The sequence below is a fragment of the Helobdella robusta genome, assembly GCF_000326865.2.
Source record: "Helobdella robusta unplaced genomic scaffold HELROscaffold_88, whole genome shotgun sequence".
Classification (NCBI taxonomy): Eukaryota; Metazoa; Annelida; class Clitellata; order Rhynchobdellida; family Glossiphoniidae; genus Helobdella; species Helobdella robusta.
The window spans coordinates 129,030-149,478 of record NW_008705503.1 but is presented as its reverse complement, the minus strand read 5'-3'; the positions used below and the strand labels follow the sequence as shown (position 1 = coordinate 149,478).

The following is a 20,449-nucleotide window of genomic DNA, read 5'->3' as shown; positions in this document are numbered from 1 at the left end:
AACTTATTGAACAGTACCAGTATTCATCATTTCAGATTTCGAGATTTCCTTACAGAGTAAGAGTAAGAGTAGTAGTAGTAGTAATAGTAGTAGTAGTAGTAGTAATATTATAACTAACAGTGCACTTGTTACAATATAAGAATAGCAACGATTTTTCAATATTGTCGTTGATAACTGCAAGTACAACATGTCAAGTTGTTGTTTTTCGTCAGTATCATGGTTGTTTATGTTTTATTAATATTATTATTTATTTGTTGTTGTTGTTGTTGTTGTTGTTGTTGTTGTTTGTTTGTTTGTTTGTTTATTTTTCAGACGAGCATGACAACTGCTTCTCGTTTCAACACCGTCGCACTTATAAAGAAGAGAGATAGATGGACGGATGAATGAATGAATTAATGAAAACTGAATGAATGCATGGATGATTCAATGATGCATGATTCTATTCAATGATTGATAAGTTAATGAACGAACGAATGAACAAAGAACCAATGAATAAACGAGCTAATAAACAAACGAATGAATGAATGAATGAGCAAACAAATGAACGAGAGAAATGAAAGAAAGAATGAATTCAATCTGGAAGAAATAATTGATTTTATTTGATTGAATGAATGCGTGAATGGCCAGATGGATGGATGGATAAATAAATAAAAGTTTAATTATTTTTTTAAATTTTAAAATAATAAAAAATAGTTAGAATAAAAGTTGAGAGATAAAAGTGATTTAGAAATAAAATTTGAGAAAAATGGCACGAAACGAAATAAAAATAGCAGATGGAAGAACAGAAGGAGCGAACAGGAGTGGGAGTAAAATAGTTGGGAAAGGAGGAAACACGAATGATGGCTAGGAAAAAATGCAGTGAAGTAGTGAACAATTAATAAAATCAATGCGTGGTTGGTCATCGCTGAGACCACGCAGCCACACACACACACACACACGCATATACACACACACACGCACACACACGCATATACACACACACGAACGCACATACACACGCCCTTATCGAATGGTTATAGAACAAAAACATGATACAAATTATATCTTTTTTCCACCCACCTATAGACGAAAAATACAAAAATCAACGATTAACACGAGAATGAAAGTTGAGAAAAAGAAAGAAAGAGAGAGAGGAGATAGAGAGAGAAAAAAAAATGGTTCGAACGTATACTGTCTGTCCGATACTCAAAATCTATCAGTGAATGAATGCGGTGTGGTGTGGCGTGGCGTGGCGTGGATAGTAGCAGCACCAACCAAGGTATAACTTGCAAGTATAAGTATAGAACAGCATGGATGTGCGATTAAAAAATATTCAACAGTCGTTAAAAACAAAACTTTGTAACATTTTAATTCCTCCATACACACTACTTTACTGAACTCTGGCTCGTGCAACTCTTCGAATTTACGAATTTAAAAAATGGGTGAAATGAAGAGAGAGAGGGGAGAGAGAGAAAGAGGGAGAGAGAGAAAGAAAGAGGGAGAGAGAGTGAGAGAGAGAAGAAGAAAAACTTTATAAATTAATTGTTCAACCAGCACAAAATTAGAGAAGTGTTATTATTATTTATGACAAATTTAATTGAAACCTTCGAGAGAAAACCAAAACAGCCATAAAATGAAACGTAAATTTTATTTTTGCATTGTTGGACTGCAGGTACATTTTTGAGCTTTCAATTTTTTCTAATTTAATTGAATTTTTTCATCGTCAAATGAAAACAGCGACGTCAGGTTCGTAAATATTTACGAGTGGATTTTATTAACTTGCGATGCCTCCACTGCAAACAATTTCCAGACTGCCTTTCCTCCCTGATTATTAATTTTTATAAATGAAGTAATCATATTGATGTGAGATTATTCTAACCTAGCCAAATCAGAAATAATACTGTGGTATCATAAAAAATGGCTGCCCACTTAACGAAAGAAGAATACATAAGGAAACACCAAAACGAGATATCACTGGGCCCATTCTTCTACGGTCTATCACGTGCCAACACCCACAGAATCTTATTCGTTTGCATGTTTGCTTGCATCTTGGGCCTCCTGTCGGCCATTTTCATGCTGTCCATGGGGCACAGGGCCTTCATATTCTACAACCCGTATCTACAGTTATTAGAGAGTAAGTTTGCAAATGCCATGCCAGCTATGATCGTCATATGCGGAGTCATCGGCTTGTACACGTTCTCAGTTGGCGTTATATCATGTTGGACGATGACTTTTGTGAACTTTGCCTGGCAATACACCTTCAAGATCAAGTTGAATTTTATCATTTTCAAAGTTTTTCTGGTGGTCACGGGAGTCTTTGTGTTTAGTTCGATGATGCTGGTGGCTGCCTGCGTCTCTGAAGTTCGACAGATGACGGTGGGTTGGTTGGCTGTGGTTGCTTTTCGTTTTTTTTGTTTGTTGTTGTTTTTATTTTTTTCATTTTTCGTAGATTTTTATTTTAATACGTTTATACTTGTTAACATGGTTGTTGTTTCTCGTCCGAAACACTCTTGCATGCTTTTACTGGGTTTTTTTCTATATTAAATCTGAGATTGCTCTGTTAGCATTACAAATAATAAATTTAAGAATGGCAGCTAAATTTTTCAACAAAAATTAAACACATAAATAATAAACACTTTCACAAAATTCCAATGCTCTTACGGATACTTTAGAAAAAAATTAAATTTCAATTATAAAATTCTTAATTCAACCAAAGGACGGTTTTAAAAAAGCACTGAAGATGTACAGAATCGATCCGGATGTCCGAATAATATTCGACCGAATGCAGTCTAATCTTGAATGTTGCGGTAATACAAACTTTAAGGATTGGTTCTACTCGCCTTGGTATCCGAATCATTTTAAATCACCGACATCAGCTCGGTTGCAGAGCATTCTTAACACTACGAAAGTATTGTACATGCAGGTCTGTAAGCTGTGGCAAACTATGTTGTTCATGTTGCTAATTGTTGACAATGGTGATTGCAAATTATGGTGAAAGTTGTTTTATTAATTGCGACGAGGATGAAAATGATAACGGAGGAGATGACATTGCATCTGGTGATAATGCTGACTGGCTGCTCTAATGAAAGCTTTCATATGTCTTCATCATTTTTGTTTTTTATTTCAATATTAAAAAATTACTAAAATGGTATGCAACGACTACTAATACTGCTGCTACAATTTCTACTACTACTACCGCTGCTGCTGCAACTACTGCTACTAACTGTTTGTAATCACTAATATTATTATCAATGTTACAAAATAAAAATGTCTACAAAAATATTTTTAAAATTTGTTTGAAAATTCCCGTGAAAATTAAAGAAATCAAAAATATTTTATTACTACTACCGATTTACTACTACTACTGCTGCTGCTACTAGTACTACTATTAGGACAGCCTGATGGTCTAATGGTTAAGGTCGCCTGGTGTTCTTTCGCAGTAACCGGGTTCGAATATGACACAAAAACCCCTGCTTATCATATGCTTCGCGTGTGATGCGTCGTTTAGCAGGTATTCATTTACGATGTTTGTTCGCTCTGTTGAGTTCTCTGAACTTTGGAAGAGTGCAACTGACCTCCCTACAACTGCTATATATGATGATAATAATATTAAGCAAAATAAAATATATGAGATGATCATTTCAATGAAATGACAAAAAACGAAATGAACTGCACAGGACACCCCGTACAGCTGTTGCGACATGAACCAACTCCGTCCATGCATCCACAAAAATATTTTCAAAAATTACTTCCACGCCAGCTACAATTTCGAAACTTCATTTTCCATCCATAAAATCGGCTGCGACCTCGTCTTCAAGAACCGATACTTACGGTTTATCCAAACTTCTGTAACAATACCGTTCGCAATTGCTCTGGCTGCTGTTTTGATCTGTTTACCTCTTTGCATAGTCGTTTCCTACTCCAAAAATTTTGTAATGACTGAAGATGAGTTTTGGGATGCGAAGAGAGATAAAATGAAAGCATCTGCTGTGAAGTATGACAAGAAAACTATTGATAGATTCTTGGGAGATGATCAAGTTATGAGTCGAAGCACGGCTTCATCTTCTCCGGCTCGAGTCGTTAACATTCCTACATTATCTACGAGTTCGTTGTCATCAGCTAGCGAGAAAACGCCGCTAATTACCGTTCCGCCAAAAACTGATCCGAAAATGAAAGAATCTAAACCGATGTTTAAACCGAATGAAAAATCGTTTTCGCCAACATCAGAATCGTCAAGATCGGCATCTTCGTCACCGACTAGTGCAAAAAAATATTTTGAAAACGATCGTAAAAACGATTTAGCAAAGATAAAATCAACGAAAGCTGAAGTATCGCCTTCAACAACCGCATCGAAATCACCGAAAATGAGTTTAAAAAACTTTTTATCCAAATTGAAATCAAAAAAGGCAAATAAACCATCATCACAATTATCGTCATCAGAATCATCTAATATATTGAAATCACCAAATACACCAAAATCGCCTGAAATTGGCATTAAAAAACCGACACCTGGACCAACCGGGCAGCTGCCGAGTGCATCGCCGTCATCATCATCCAGTGGTAGAAGTTTGTTAGCAGTGGATAACAAAAACGCAAGAGAGAACGTGATAAATAACAACAAACCTGTAATTGATAACAAAACTAGTCACATCAAATTATCGGCCCCTAAAAGTTTGAACACTCCAAAAATTTATGACTCAAAGACTGTCAGGCTAAATAATTTAAAAAAAGTGGAACCTCTCTCCGTAACCTCGTCCACCATTTCCAAACCAATGACGTCATCAATAACATCAGTGACGTCATTAACTGAGGTGACTCCAAAAATTGAGGTACAAAAAAACATTCCAACAGAGTCTGTGAATGTGCCAAAGTTGCCGACGGCTGATAACAAAGCAAAAAATAACAAAAACACCGAATTCAACAACAACATTGGTAATAATTTTGATTCTTCTAAGTCAAATAATTCGACTTTGTCGGTCACATACGACGATTCGTCTACAGAATCGATCATAAAACATACCGGCAACCGATTGAAAGTTGCTTCGAATACGACAAAAACTTCTGCAAATAACAACAACATACTTGTCTCATCTTTTGACAACTTGAAAGATGATCCGTCGATAACTACCACATCGACTCTTGCAGGAAAAACTGATTCTAAAATATCGACTAGCAAGTTAACGGGTGGCAAAACCATCGCTAGACCAACATTGTCATCCTTCTCGTCGGAAACGACGTCTAACCTAAACTCGACAGTAAATATAATCAGCGATGTTACAGAAAGTTCGACATCAACCGGCATAAAAGATACAGTAACGACGATAACCGAAAGTGCGAAAAACGATGACAACAATATTTCAAATTTTACTTCCAGCATTCAGAGTTCACGCTGGAGTAGAGATTCCGATGATTTCGATTCACCAATCAGCGAAAGTGTCAAAGAGCGCGAGAAAAATTTATCTATGCAAAATTTGTTAACCGGATCAAGTAATGTTCTGCAACCACGTGAATCCGATTCAAATACCGGTAAAAATGGTAAAGAAATTTCTTCGCCTAACAAACAAACAGATAACAGTACGACGAAAAAAAATGTTAAAACAAAGTTAGGTGCAAAAGTTCGAACAAACAAAAGTAATAATAACACGAACAAAGACGTACAGCCAACGAACGAAGATGCCAATTGCAAGAATAGTGACGTTTTCATGAAAAAGAATTTGAAGTTGAACTCACGAAAATTAAAAACTAACAAATCAAAAAACAACAACAACGTAATCATTATTAAACCAGAAACGATTCAGAAACTACCTGACTTTGTACCCCCACCAAAACCGATTCTAAAAGATCGGATCCGCCAAATAGCCGACTTGACAATGCCAGAAGATAACAGCATGTTGACGTCATTGGATAACCAGAGTAATAGTAATAGTGGCAGTATCACAATCTCAATTCCGACTTTCAGATCGAAACTTTCAGTAAAGCAGGAATCGGACGAAAACCGATACTCGCAATTTAGTTTCGAACCAATGGATACCATCACCAAACCTTCAAAAGGGCCGATTAATCCGCCAATTTATTCAAACCAAGATTTCTTGTTTGACGATGAAGATCGTGAGAAAGATGATGATGAGTTAGGCGGATTGAAAAATTATTTAAAATACAAAAAGGAAAGAATGAGCAATAGAGACGAAGGCGATTATTGTGCAAATATTCGGGAAAAAAATATGTTCATCACTAAAAATTTCCTGAATAGTCGTAAGTTAAATTTGAGCAAATGCTTCGATACCATCGGCTCTTCCGAAAATTTTTCTAGAGATGCACTATCCAAGCGGTCGAGTAAAGAACGGTTCTTGTTCAAATAACGATACAAATTGTTTGTAATGTTTGAACTTGTTGAGGTTTTATTTATTTCATTAGCCTATTGCTTAAATTTCTTGATTTTTTATTTGTCAAAATTTAGTCATTTTTATAAATATTATTTTCATGTTTCAACATATATTTCATCGTCAAAAATAAAAGTAGAAATAGTGGTAGAAGTAGTAGTGGTAGAAGTGATAGTTGAGGTAGCATTATTTAGAGCAGTAATGTTAATATAAGCAGTAACAGTAGTTGTAGTAGTGGTAAAAGCGGTCACAGCATTAAACTTTGATAATTTCTTTATGAAAAGAAAACAATAAAAATTAATTTTCTTCATCAATGTTGATGTAATAACGTGTAATTCGGTAAATACGATATCTAACGTAAACAATAATATTTTCAATGGATTTAAATGTTTACATTTCTTTATTAGTTAGAATGAATCAAAACATAATTAAGTAGATCTTAGTGCTATAATTCACTTTAATTTTTAGCTACAAATATCAAAATATAATAATGCTAATGAGGAATTTGCTACACATGAACTACCGTTCAAAACATTAACAGCATTAAAAACAATAACAAAACAACAACACAAATCTTAACAACATCCTGAAACAACAACAACACAATTCCTAACAAAATCCTAAAACAACAACAACAACAAATGTTAATTCTCGAAGTTTTTATAACGGAGAGATGGCGGGACAACTTGATCATCATCAGCATCTTCTTAAGCCTCTTCACAACATTGCTATCCTTCTTGCAGATTTGCGCCGGCGTTTGTAGCATCTCCATTTACGACGCGCCACTGACGGCTTTGGAGAAACGCGCCGAACAAGACCTCGCCTACATCCTAATTGTTTCTGGCTTAACAGGCTGTCTCATGCATCTGCTCGGTGTGCTTGCAATCATTCAGTCTTTCATTCGTTCCATCATTCATTCAATTCATTTTTAAGTAATGAACATTTTGCTGTATTATATATATATATATATATATATATATATAAAGTGAATGCACTGAACAATTTAAAGACAGCACAATAAAATCATTTGTGAACCGGGCATTCGCACACTCTTCCGATATTGAAAATCGCGACGCTGAATTAAAGAGAGTCACTAACCTGCTTGTAAACAATGGATATAAGACTTACTCTATTGAAAAGATTGTTAAAGGCAAATTACTACACAGCAATAACCTTCCTAGTACCAACAATCAAGATAACGACATCATCTTGTATTACAGAAATCACATGTCAACAGCATACAAGATAGATGAAGCTATTCTTAAACATATCATCAATAAAAATGTCACACCAACCAACCCAAATAGTAAAGTTAAACTCCGAATTTATTACAACAATAAAAAGACGTCTCACCTAATACTGAAAAACAACTGCAGTCCTAGAGATAACTCTGAGTTAAAGCGTAATCACGTAATATATGAATTTAATTGCCCCTTTGACGGCTGTGCACGTCAACATGACTACATGACTCATATATCGGGATTACTACTACCTCACTGACTAGAAGGCTTACGATGCATAAACAGAGTGGTGCTATCAAATCTCATTTGGACTCAACACACTCAATCACAGTTAGCCGTGAAATCCTCGACAGCAACACCAAAGTAATATACCAGAACAGCAACTACACGCATCTTAAAATTGCAGAAGCAGTCCTAATTGACAACAATAAACCAAAAATAAATATACAACAAAAAATGACAACCTCACTTCCAACCCGGTACTTAACCAACAACGAAAACAAAGAAGTAATAAAAACTAGCATGGTAAATAGTGACAAAAAAGAATATGATGCTATCGATGAAGAAAAGGAGACCAAAAAAGATGACCAGCCAATTAAGAAACCTGACACCTAATTCGCATCAAAGTTCAATTTTACAACCCCAAAGTTAATTTTTACAACGTCAAAGTTCATCTTGACAAAGTCAATATTTCCCTATATATACGGCAAGGAGCACTGACGATGATTCATTCGGAATCGATATATGGCCTTATTTGCAGCATGAATTCGAAAAATAAGTTTATTTTGAATTTTAATAAACTAAACGTTCACCAAAAAACTTAAGTGAGAAAAATCGAAAAAACGAACTACAAACATATTAACACCAAACATTCGGTAGAATTTATAGAATATTGTAAAAATTATGGTCTTTTACCAACATATATATATATATATATATATATATATATATATATATATATATATATATATATATATATATATGTGGGTAATAAACCATTACCCGCGTTAGCCCAGACGTACGTTTCGTCTCTCCCGAGATATATATATATATATATATATATATACGTATATACGTATATATATACGTGGGGGGGGGGGGTGTGTGTGTTAACTTTTTAGTTATAACCTTCTCTCACAATTATGTTCATTCGTTAATTTTTTTCCCGCATTCTTTCGTTTGTTTATTCATTCATCCATCAATTCATCATTTGTCCACCAATTCATTTTTTCACTAATTCATATTTCAGGGATGGCAGTTTGCTGGTCCCAAAGGTTCATTAACAAGAGGACCATCAGTCACACGAGACTCATGACCTTGCTCACCTTGATTATGATATTGCAAATCATTTTAGAGGTATCTATTCCTTCCTTCCTTCATTCATTTATTTATTCTTTCCTTCATTCACTCACTCATTCATTCAATCAAAAAACAGGTAGCCTCGGTTGTTTTGAATCACAAAGCTTCTATGTTGCCCTGGGCCGAAAATGGCGTAAGAATTTTTTTGTTTTGCCACTTGCATTTTACAAATTGCGCTATATATGAATTGGCATGCCTGCTCTTTGTAAAGATGTTTTTATAAAGTGAGCTGTTACTGTAGCAATCGTATCTCCTCTAATTAGTTTTTTATTAATCTGTCAATCATTTATAAAATCAACCAGCTAACCAGCCAAGCAATCAATCAATAAACCAATCAACAAACCATCCAATCAGAACGGTTTCTTGAGAGCCATTCACAAATACGGTTACGACGAAACTTACAAAAAAGCGATGGACCTAACACAGCAACGATTCCAATGTTGTGGCAACGAAAACTTCAAAGACTGGCTCGAAATTCGCTGGTTTCCAAGGGATTATTCCATCAGTAAAATTAGCAAGGTTTATATATCTTAAATGTTATTATTACGATGATATATTTCATTCATCTGTTCGTTTATTCATTCGTCTATTCGGTCATTGATCCATCCATCCATCCATCCATCCATCCATCCATCAACTGGTCTATCCATTCATTCATTCATTTATTATCTTGTTTATCCTTTCATTCATCCATTCAAACTCATCAACCAATCAGGAAGCCCCATTTAGTTGCTGTCGTAGAGACGCACAACCACCATGCGAGCATGATAACGTTCTTTTGGACCTACACAGGGCTTATAAAGGTATCAATTAGGTATAATTATTATTTTTTGTTATTATTCTTATTATTATTGTAAAAATTTGCCAGGTAATGATGAGGGCTTGTTAACGATAAACAAAAATGGCTGTTTAGAAGTGTTCTACCAGGATTATTCCAACTTCATCATTTACGGAGTTTGCATTCCGTGTTGTTTCAAAATAGTGATGCTCTTCTTGTTAGTGCCGATATTCAGATATATCGATACCTCCATATACCGAGCTATTAAAACCGGTTTTCCGCAGAATGCCGAGTACGGTTACTTGCTGGCTTTCTACGAACCGGCACCAAAACCGAAAAAATTAACAAAAACTGATCAAAGAGTACTCTCGCTGATGAGTTTGTCCTCAGTTGAACCGACCACGAGTTACTCCAGTAAAAGTTCAGACAAAAGTCCTTCTTTTTTTCCTTTTTCTAAAAAATCATCAAATAATTTAGCAAATTTGCCAAGTATGTCAGGAACTAATGCTAAATTCGAGTCGGAAAAACCTGCGTCGCCAACTAACATAGTTGTTAGTAAGTCTGGCTCATCATTCCTGACTGGGGAAATGTCATCTGAAAAGTTGGCGCCAATTAAAGATGAAGTGAAATCTCCGGCAGATCAGTCAACTTTACATTCAAAACCGGAGAACAAATCATTCGATAAAATGGAGCCTGGAAGAAAATCGCTCGACAAAGCAAAACCGGGAAATCAAACAATTTCGGAAGACAAGAACAAATCAAATGAAAGACTAAACGAGACTGTTGTTAAGGGTTCCATAAACAAACAGTTACAAAAGAGTTCGTCAATTTCAATAGGGGAACTGAAAAGGGGGCCAGCAAATCCGGAACAGATGAATCGAAGATTTGATCCAGCCGTTAAAACTTAAATAAGGAGTTTATAACATTTTTAACGTTAATATATTGATTTGTTTCATAGTTTGTTTTGTGTTAATTTTTCGTAATTATCATTTAAGTTTTATATTAATTAGTAACATAATTTAAAATTCAACAGTTAGAATTGTTAGTCCACTAAATCAGAAAATACTACTTCGAAAATTTAAGTAACAAATAACTTAGGGCAAGATTTGATATTTTTAATGGAAATCAGCAAGGAATGATGTTAAAAATGGAAAAGTTTATCATTTTTATCAAAAATTTACTTAAATTTAGGAGAGTTCAGTGTTAAACTTTTACAAAGACCAAGGATATGTTACATTGAGTGAAGAGTGTTGAACACATTGAACATCTAACTGAGAATGTATGTCAAAATTAGAAATTTTCTTATGAAAAGAGTTTTTTGATAAATATGATGCATGATATTAAATATTTAATCGTATTTCATAAGAATGAGATAAAATAAAAGTAAAATTAGAGGTAAAAAGTATAAAAAAAACAGGTGAAGAAGCTTTTAGAATGCAAATGGGTTTTTAACATTTTAATAATTTTCTAGCACGAATGCGCTTTAGATAAATTGTCCACATCTGTACTTTGTCGACCGAAAAGTTAAAATTAATAAGTCGAAATTGAATTTCATCAAAATTCCAATCACAAATGTGATTTTAAAAATTTGAAATGACAAAATTAAAAAAAATTTATTTTGTAACTCTGATTCGTGAGACATTTTGAACAATCCATCTCGCATGTTTGTTAATCGAAATTTCAAAAACGAGCTAGATGGTTTCTCTGGTTCTGCAACCTGGTAAGGCACCTCCTCTCTCTTCCCTCTGGTAGGTTTGTTTTTCTGATTAAATTTCTTTTTGTAAATAAAGGTATAAAAACTATGGACGTTTTCCTATTTTAAAAATTTTGAAATAATGCTATTTATTACTTTATCACTGTTGTTTGACTTTCATATACTCTTACTACAAGTTACAATGATTTGTTTTTGATTGTATGTAAGTAACATGAACTATGACATATTATATTAAATATATTCTGTTATGTGGTTTATGTTTTAAGATATGGGCTTATTGACTTCCTAGTTTAAGCCTATTATAAGGTTTTAAAATTTAAATGTTACAATAATCATCTCTCTAACTAAAATAAATGAATTCTTTGGCTACTTTAATTAAATTTAAATTTTATTTATTAATTTTTTCAAGATGGCAGATAATATTCAAAAATAAACTACAACAAAACTTTTTCAAGAAATTTAATAGTTACAATAGCAACAATATTAAATAATATATAAAATATAAATAATAAAAAAAGTACCAGCAATAATTAGCAATAATAAATATAAATAACCAAATAATATTATTAAAAACTAATGAATGGATGAACAAGAACATGGAATTAAAGAAGCACTACATAGCACCAGCAGAATGCACATCCCTTCAGCACACCCAACAACACCTCTACTCAGCACCCCACCCCACCAATCACCATCTCCTCAATCATCACCACCAGCCACAGCAACAAGCTATCACCTACAACAACAATAACATCACCAACGAACTACCTCAAAATTTTTACTACCTCCCCGCACCAGCAGTTCATTCTGGCACCTATAATAACAGTAATATTAATGTTAGTGTTAATGCACCTCCACCACCGGCTTACGAGGAAGACTATCAATGGAAAAATTTAGTGAGCCCATCTGAATCCATAGTTTTGGTGAAGAGCGAACCTAACGATCACCAGAACTTGGCATCTTCATCTCAGCAAAGTTATAATAACATTCAAGATGATGGTATGTAAATGAATGAGTGAGAGAGTGAATGAATGAAATTGTTTCAGTGAATGAGTGGATGAATTAGTGAATATCTTGAGTAAATGATGGAATTAATTAATCTTTCAAATAACACATATAGAAAAAATAAATGAACATTCCAATTATGGCATAAATCATTGGTACAAAATGAACAAATGATGAACGAGTTTTCTGGATGAAGGAATGAATAAGTGGATGAATGATGAGTGAATGGATGAATTGATAAAGGCATGAATGAATGAATAAGTAAATAAATGATTGGCTGACTGAATGATAATGAGTACAAAAAGAAAAAATGAAGTGAATGTTTTAAAAAACTTGTGGGATTGAACAGTTAAATGAATGAATAAATAGGCTATTAAATAGATGGAATAATAAATGATTGAATGAATGAATGTATGAATGAATGAATGAATGAATGAATGAATGAATGAAGAGAAAATCTATGAATACAATGAATGAAAGCCAAAGTATACAATGTAATAAAATGAAATGAACAAAAATAATGATAATATGAACAAATGAATGAATGGAATTGCCTAGCAACCATAACCAACAAAACATGCATTAATACCTACATATATACAAACAAACACGCTCATGTATATACGCATATATACATATATATACAATATATACATATATTTATATATTCATATATTCATTCATTCATACATTCATTCATACATACATACATACATAATGTTGGTTGTTAGCTAAGCTATTGGTTATGTTATCTAGCCCAAAAAACATTTTAGCAGCACTTTAATCTGTGTATATACACGTTCATAAATGTGTTTTTTTAATATGTGTGTGTGTGTCTTTGTGTCTGTTTGGTTTATGTGTTTTTGCCTATGTTTGTTTGTTTGTGTGAATGTGTTTATGTATTATTATATATATGCACTACTGTATTTGTTGTACACTTTTTTTCAATGTTTGTTTGATTTTCTTTACATTTCATTTAAATTTTAGTCACCTTTATTTTTTTCTGTAATCTTTCTCTCTCTCTCTCTCTTTCTCTCTCTCTCTTTCTCTCTCTTTCTCTCTCTTTTTCTCTCTCTTTCACTCTCTCGCTTTCTTTCTCTCTCGCTTTCTTTCTCTCTCTTGCTCTCATGGCTCTGATCACCTTATAGTATTCATTGTTGTATGAGAACTTTTTTGTATTTGTGTTAATCATCATCATCATCGTGGTACAACATTTATTAAAGTTATAAACATTAATGATACTATCATCATCAACAACAACATCATGATCATCATCGCCGTCAGCTGCGACAGCCACACAAATATCATCATCATCACCAGATGGTGAAATCAGTTCACCCCTCCGTACATCATCATCATTATTATCATCAGCAGCACCATCAACGACAACGATGACGTCATCATCGCAACAGGCCTTTGTGGCCTGCCGGGTGTGTGGGGACAAGGCCTCTGGGTATCATTACGGGGTCACATCGTGCGAGGGCTGCAAAGTGGGTTACCATTCTGATTATTATTGTCGTTTTTATTGTTATTATTATTGCTCATTATTACTGTTATTATTATTGTTGTTGTTGTTGTTGTTGTAGGGTTTTTTCCGCCGAAGCATGCAGAAGCAGATGGAGTACAGGTGCCTGAGAGATGCCAAGTGTCAGGTCATGAGACTCAATAGGAACAGGTGTCAATATTGCAGGTGATGATGATGATGCCATTGATGTGATGGTAATGATGATTTTGCTAATGATGATTAGTACTATTTCGACATTGCGACATTGCGTTGCATTAGCTACACCGCAGTGCAGCTGTACGTTTTGTTCATTCTTATGTATGTTTCATCCTTTTATGATCTTTGTCAATTCTTCATTTTTTTTTCCAGAAGTGCTTGACCTACTGATCTGTTCTTTCCATATGTTACAGATCAAACCAATCATCATCGTTTCAAATGTTTTCAAAACTCCTCAAAATTTGATCAAACCGCCTAGGAGCATTGTTATATTCACACTGCACTTCTGCACCTCCATAGTTTTTACTTACAAATCTATATTTAAAAGTAACTACAGTTATAAAATTTGAGACAATTTTGAAAAACCACGTCATCCACTGCATATCAAAATTTTAAATGAAAATATTAAAACAATTGCACAAATATGAGCGTTTCATTTTTATGGATGCCTATTGTTCGTTTTTTATATTTTTTTACATTTGGTGACATTGCGTTAATTTGATATATCTCCGGAAGTGTAAAAGATAGAAATTCTAAACTTTGATATGTTATTCATTTTAAAATCTTAAATTAATTTCACCAAAATCGGGGATAAAAATTCAACCTAACGCAAAAAAATATCATGTTTTTTAAAAGCGCACTACGGAACCACATTTTGAAAATCGTACTTTAAAAAAATGTTGTTGGCTCAAATTTTACTATGTTTTTAATGATGTCTTCCATCAATATTTCTTGAAAAATATTGAAATCTGTCTGAGTTAACGACCAGATGACTGATTTTTAAAACTATGCCAAAAAAGGCTTCAAATGCGTAGAACCTACATTTAGACCTTCCGTCGTTTTGACTTGAAAATTCTTCAAAATTAGGTTGCTGGAAACATGTTATTTTGGTTACAGAAACATTTTGAACAACATTTATAATAAAAGTCCAAACTGTTATTAACAAATTTTCATCAAAATTTGAGTGTGACCCCGTTAAATACAAACGTCGTTGTTGTTGTTGTTCATGGCTGTTTAAGAAAGTATATCTCGTGGCAAAGTGTAATTTTATTGCTATTTCAACATCAACAAAAACAAAACAACAACGTTAATACAACAACATCTACAACAAAACAGATTTAAGAAATGCATTGCTGTTGGGATGTCCAGAGATTGTGAGTTACTCAAAATAAACAATTTGTTCTATCTTTTTTTATTATTATTTAAAAAATTAAAAATTATTATTTATGATTATTCCAATTATTCAACCAATCATATTAGTGAGTCAATCAAAACATTATAATAATTGACCAGCCAGATAATCCACCTCACCACACTGGCCAATCAAATTTAAAGTTAAAAATAACCAGCATATAATATGCCATACACAATTTGTTAACTCTGTCTATAAACCAATCACGTCACAGCTGTTAGATACGGACGAGTCCCAAAGAGATCAACGTCGTCATCAGAAGATAACCCAAACCACCACCACAACAACAACAACAACGTCATCAACAACATCATAGGCAACAACAACATCAGCAACAACGTTAACTCTTTATTTCTTCCCACCTCTTTCCCGTCAAATTTGAATCATCATCACCTCACATCATCATCTAGTAATCACCCTGATCACCATCTTAACCATCACCCTGACCATCATCATCATCACCAGCAACATCACCATCAACAACAACAGCAGCAACTACAACAACAACAACAACAATGTGATGAGGATTACATGATGGCGGTGATTGAAGTTATTTTGGCTGTCTCCCATGCCCAAGTGATATACTGCGATGAAGACAGTGAACGAGTGATGGTTCTAGAAAGGAAAAAATGTAGTCTGGTGTGTATGTGTTTTGTTTCTATTGATTATTATTATTTAGTTATGGAGGTTACATTTAGCAGTGGATCAACATGCAACAAATTAATCAATCGACCAAGCAGATGCCTCCATCATTATTGTCGATCAATCATATGCAAGCCGATGTCGAGTGGGCAGAGTCTTACAGATGTTACATGTTCCAGGGTCTGGCCAATCTCATCACTCCATCTATAAATAAAGTTGTCGAGTTTGCTAAAAGAATTCCTGGTTGGTTGGTTGGCTGTCTGACTGGTTGGATGATTGATTAATTGAATGGTTGTTAGGTTGGTTGTTTGATAGATTTAGCATTTGGACTTATGCGTAAGTTAAACAGGGCCCCAAAAATTATTCAAGCGAGCTTTCCAATTTGCTTCAGCATAATTCTCTGCATTATTTAAATCTGTAGTACTTCTTTTTTGCAGATGGATAGCTATACAGAAGAAAGTATGCCTAAGATGGTCTATATCTACTTTACAAAAGATCGCAAAAAATTTTAGTGAATGCCAAAGCCAGTCTGTCATATATAATGCTGCCAATACGGAGACATCTGTCAAATAAAAGTGTATGAAAGAAATATAATTAAAGATTGGCAAGATTCCTAGGTACATTTCGTGTGCTGGTCGTTTTTTAAATCTTGTTGGCAGAGCAATGCAGTTCGCTGCTGTTTGCATGTAGTAAGACATCTTTGAATGGTTAAAGAAATTTCTTTCCTCTACATACAGGCTTGCAATGCCGTTGTCGCTTTGCCAAGATAACTTGCAATTATTCTAATCGTATGTAGAAAATTGTGTACTTCACATTTGGATTTTGTTGGAAAATTTGGAGGAAGGTTTGACCATTTAGATAGAACAACAGAAAAAACGGCTGATAATAATTACAGAAGAGCAAATGTAGAATAAGACGTACCGATGTGATGAAGGCGAGGCTTTAAAAACTCTTGAGCCATAACTCTAACATTTGTATTAATTGTTATGTATGCAATTATGGCTTGTGGATGTCTTGGCTGGTTGATGGTTATAAGGATAGGTAGATAATTGTGAGAGCTAATAATTGAATGAAGAAGTTAGTAAATTAGTGAATGAAAAGATAGATGAATGAATAAAATAGATGAGAGAATGAATGAATAAATGGATAAATGAATAAAAAAAATTGCAGAATTCCTAAGCCTCGCACAGGATGACCAGTTAACATTGATCAAATCTGCTTTCTTCGAAGTTTGTCTCATCAGGTTGGTGTCATCGTCCTCATTATCATCATCGTCACGATCGTCATCATCACCATCATCATCACCATTATCATCACCGCGATCGTCATCATCAGTACTATCATCTTCCTCATCAACAACACCAGATCATGCCGACTTTACGATGGCACGCAGAACTGTGTGATGTTCAATGACGGATCTGTCATTGATAGGAGGGAGCTCGATGTCATATATGGAGTTGGTGACGATGAGGATGACGTCATATATGGGGCTGGTGACGATGAGGATGATTGTGATGATGAGGAGGAAGATGGCGGTGGTGATGAAGTTTGTGGTGAGGACGATGATTACTATCACCATAATCATAATCATCATCGTAATCATCATCGTGATCAGGCCGACTTGGTTGACGGGATGTTTGAGGTGAGTGAGCAGATATCCTCCTTAAACCTGAACGACACAGAGTTGGGCCTCTTCACCTGTATTGCCCTCACCACACCTGGTCGCTTTTTTATGATAATTATATTTTAAGTGCATGCTTGCGTTTGTTTATATATGTTTATATGAACAATTGAACACGCATACATCCACTTGCATGTACAAACATACGGCCACATTCATGCACGCATCTGTACGTTACGTACATCGTATGTATGTGCAATGTGCATGTGCGTATGTTTCACATTTTAGTTCCATCTATCAAGTATTACTGAAAATAATAATTCCATGACACGTGCAACACATTGATACGTACGTATATACAGAGCGCCTGGGCCTTCTCGACCCCGACAGAGTTCAAAGGTTATGGGTGAGGGTTGTAGATGCTTTCTGTCTGCAGTTGCAAAGAAATCGTACGTCAATGCCCTTGCTATCTGCCAGTGCACTCAACCTTTTACCTTCCTTGCATATTATTGGTGAGTGAGTGGGTGAATGAGTAAATGAGAAGGTGAATGAATGAGTGACGATGATGGCCCTTTTGATAATAATGATGATCGTGTCTCTCCTGAAATGAGTGAATTGGGTAATGAGGAGTATGATTTATTAAGGTGGCTGCGTCTAAATAGCCATGCGCTGATTAAGGGGAAAATAATGATATATAATCACCATCCGCACAGCTACCATAACCATCATGATCACAATCATTATCACTACAATCATCATCACCAACAACAACACAATCGACATCATTATCAGGAGCTTCCCACGAGAAGCAGTTGGACTTCTTCAGGGTGAGATCGACCAGCATGAGCCTGCCAGCACTCTTTGCAGAGATTTACGACTTTCCTAGAGTTTGTGATGACGATGATGACGGCGGTGGTGGTAATGTTAATGCTGCTGCTGCTGCTACTACTACTACTTCTTCTACTACTACTACTACTACTACTGCTGCTGCTGCTGCTGCTGCTGCTTTTGCTGCTACGACCAATGCTACCATCACTACTAGCACTACTAGCTCTATTAGTAACAATAAAAGCACCAGTAAGGCTGCTGATGTTAATAATAAATGGACTACTACCACTACTACTACTAATACTAATAATAATAATAATTGCGGCAAAAATAACAAGAACAATAATAATAGCAAAGTTAATACTGGCAATAATATTATTATTAAAACCAACAGCAATAGCAACAATCATTATCACCTGATGATTAAGAGCAATAACAACATCAGTAGAAATAATAATAATAAAAATAGCAGTCGCCAACATGTGGATGACGATACGATGATATGAGTAACAATATGGATGATAAAAGTGTGGTTAAGATGTTAGGATGATGGCGATGATGAGGGTAATGATGGAAATAGCGGTTGTAACAATTATTGACAACAAATTAAGCAACCATGAAGAGTTAATAGGATTTTATTAATGGTCGTAATGTGGTTGTCACCCTTTCATCCGTATCCGTCATCAAATCATCTTCTACGTCACCATCATCTCTCACTCGTCGTCATCATCATCTCTTACTCTTCGTCATCATCATCTCTTACTACTCGTCTTCGTCATCGTCGTGGCTCGATCATCGAAATCAGGAGCAGAGTTTCCTTTTCTTGGACTTGAAGCCATATAAAAATTACAACTTTTCACCATTACCATCTATCTAGATAGATAGATAGATCTGTGTGTGTGTGTGTGTGTGTGTGTGTGTGTGTGTGTGTGTGTGTGTGTGTGTGTGTGTGTGTGTGTGTGTGTGTGTGTTTGCTTGCACGTTTGAATGTATGCTTGTGGTTTTTATATGTGCCTGCCAGTCTGTCTGTCTTTGTGTTAGCTCGCATAATATAATGCTAAGAATATTTAAACATATATGCAATAAGTATATGTATGTATTTCATTTAATTTTTTCAACTATGTATATGTGTGTTTGTGTCTGTCCCTTTGTTTTGTATGTCTGCGTGCATGTGTATATGTATGTGTGTAGTTGTGTGTATGTGTGTGTACCATGCTTTTATGTATGTATGTTTGCGACTATATTTCTACATCAGTTCATGTAATTGCATCAAAGTTTACCTCGTTTATATATTCATACACTTAATATATATATATATGAATGTGTGCGTGTGTGTGTGTAATTATGATACAATAAGCTTTTTAAAAGTAATGTTGCATATGGTTAAGTTTCTACCTCAAATAAATATTGTAATATTAATATTAACAAATAATTATAAACGCTACTGTTATTATATTATCATCATCGTCTACTCATTCTATAGCGTTAATTTAAAATTTTCCTATATATAATCATGTTTATAATGATATATATATATATATATTGATAATATATATATATATATAGCTTCATACAGATGTATACCTCAATATATATATAGATATATATGAAATGGTGAGTCGACTTGAATCCACAAGTAGGTGAGCATATGAAGTGTGAGAATTCTTGACTAGCTCGCTCCATCAAAAGTACAGTTGGCCAGTACGAGTAAGTGCACAAGTGCACCATCTCAACAACCATACTTAGGGGGCAGGTCGAAAATTCTCATCCCATATATTTGTATACATATATATATATATATATATATATATATATATATATATATAACATTTCAAAAATTCAACACTACTTTCAACATTGTTCAACTTTTCATTATTTCTTTTTAATTTATTAATTTCCGAGAAATTAGACATTTTATTGTTTTATTAAAAATTTTTATTAAATAAATTTGCAAATAGCTATTTCGAGTTATAAATAACTCATCTTCATT

At 34.4% G+C, this 20,449-nt stretch overlaps 4 protein-coding genes across 4 annotated transcripts; all 4 read left to right on the top strand.

Moving 5' to 3' along the window:
• Positions 1-1,896: 1,896 nt before the first annotated feature.
• HELRODRAFT_182535 (hypothetical protein) lies at positions 1,897-6,338 on the top strand (the record flags this gene model as incomplete). Its single annotated transcript, XM_009032788.1, has 3 exons — positions 1,897-2,355; positions 2,696-2,902; positions 3,657-6,338. 3 exons carry the CDS (start codon positions 1,897-1,899, stop codon positions 6,336-6,338), a joined length of 3,348 nt encoding a protein of 1,115 aa, XP_009031036.1.
• A 662-nt stretch (positions 6,339-7,000) lies between these two features.
• HELRODRAFT_182534 (hypothetical protein) lies at positions 7,001-10,645 on the top strand (the record flags this gene model as incomplete). The annotated part of the gene is made up of 6 exons (XM_009032787.1): positions 7,001-7,232; positions 8,850-8,956; positions 9,036-9,092; positions 9,386-9,478; positions 9,675-9,762; positions 9,828-10,645. The coding sequence occupies 6 exons, from the start codon at positions 7,001-7,003 to the stop codon at positions 10,643-10,645; spliced, it is 1,395 nt and encodes a 464-aa protein (XP_009031035.1).
• Positions 10,646-12,047: 1,402 nt separating this feature from the next.
• Positions 12,048-12,630, top strand: HELRODRAFT_182533 (hypothetical protein; the record flags this gene model as incomplete). Its single annotated transcript, XM_009032786.1, has 2 exons — positions 12,048-12,450; positions 12,572-12,630. 2 exons carry the CDS (start codon positions 12,048-12,050, stop codon positions 12,628-12,630), a joined length of 462 nt encoding a protein of 153 aa, XP_009031034.1.
• A 1,217-nt stretch (positions 12,631-13,847) lies between these two features.
• HELRODRAFT_90741 (hypothetical protein) lies at positions 13,848-15,458 on the top strand (the record flags this gene model as incomplete). Its single annotated transcript, XM_009032773.1, has 3 exons — positions 13,848-13,946; positions 14,043-14,146; positions 15,293-15,458. 3 exons carry the CDS (start codon positions 13,848-13,850, stop codon positions 15,456-15,458), a joined length of 369 nt encoding a protein of 122 aa, XP_009031021.1.
• Positions 15,459-20,449: the final 4,991 nt, after the last annotated feature.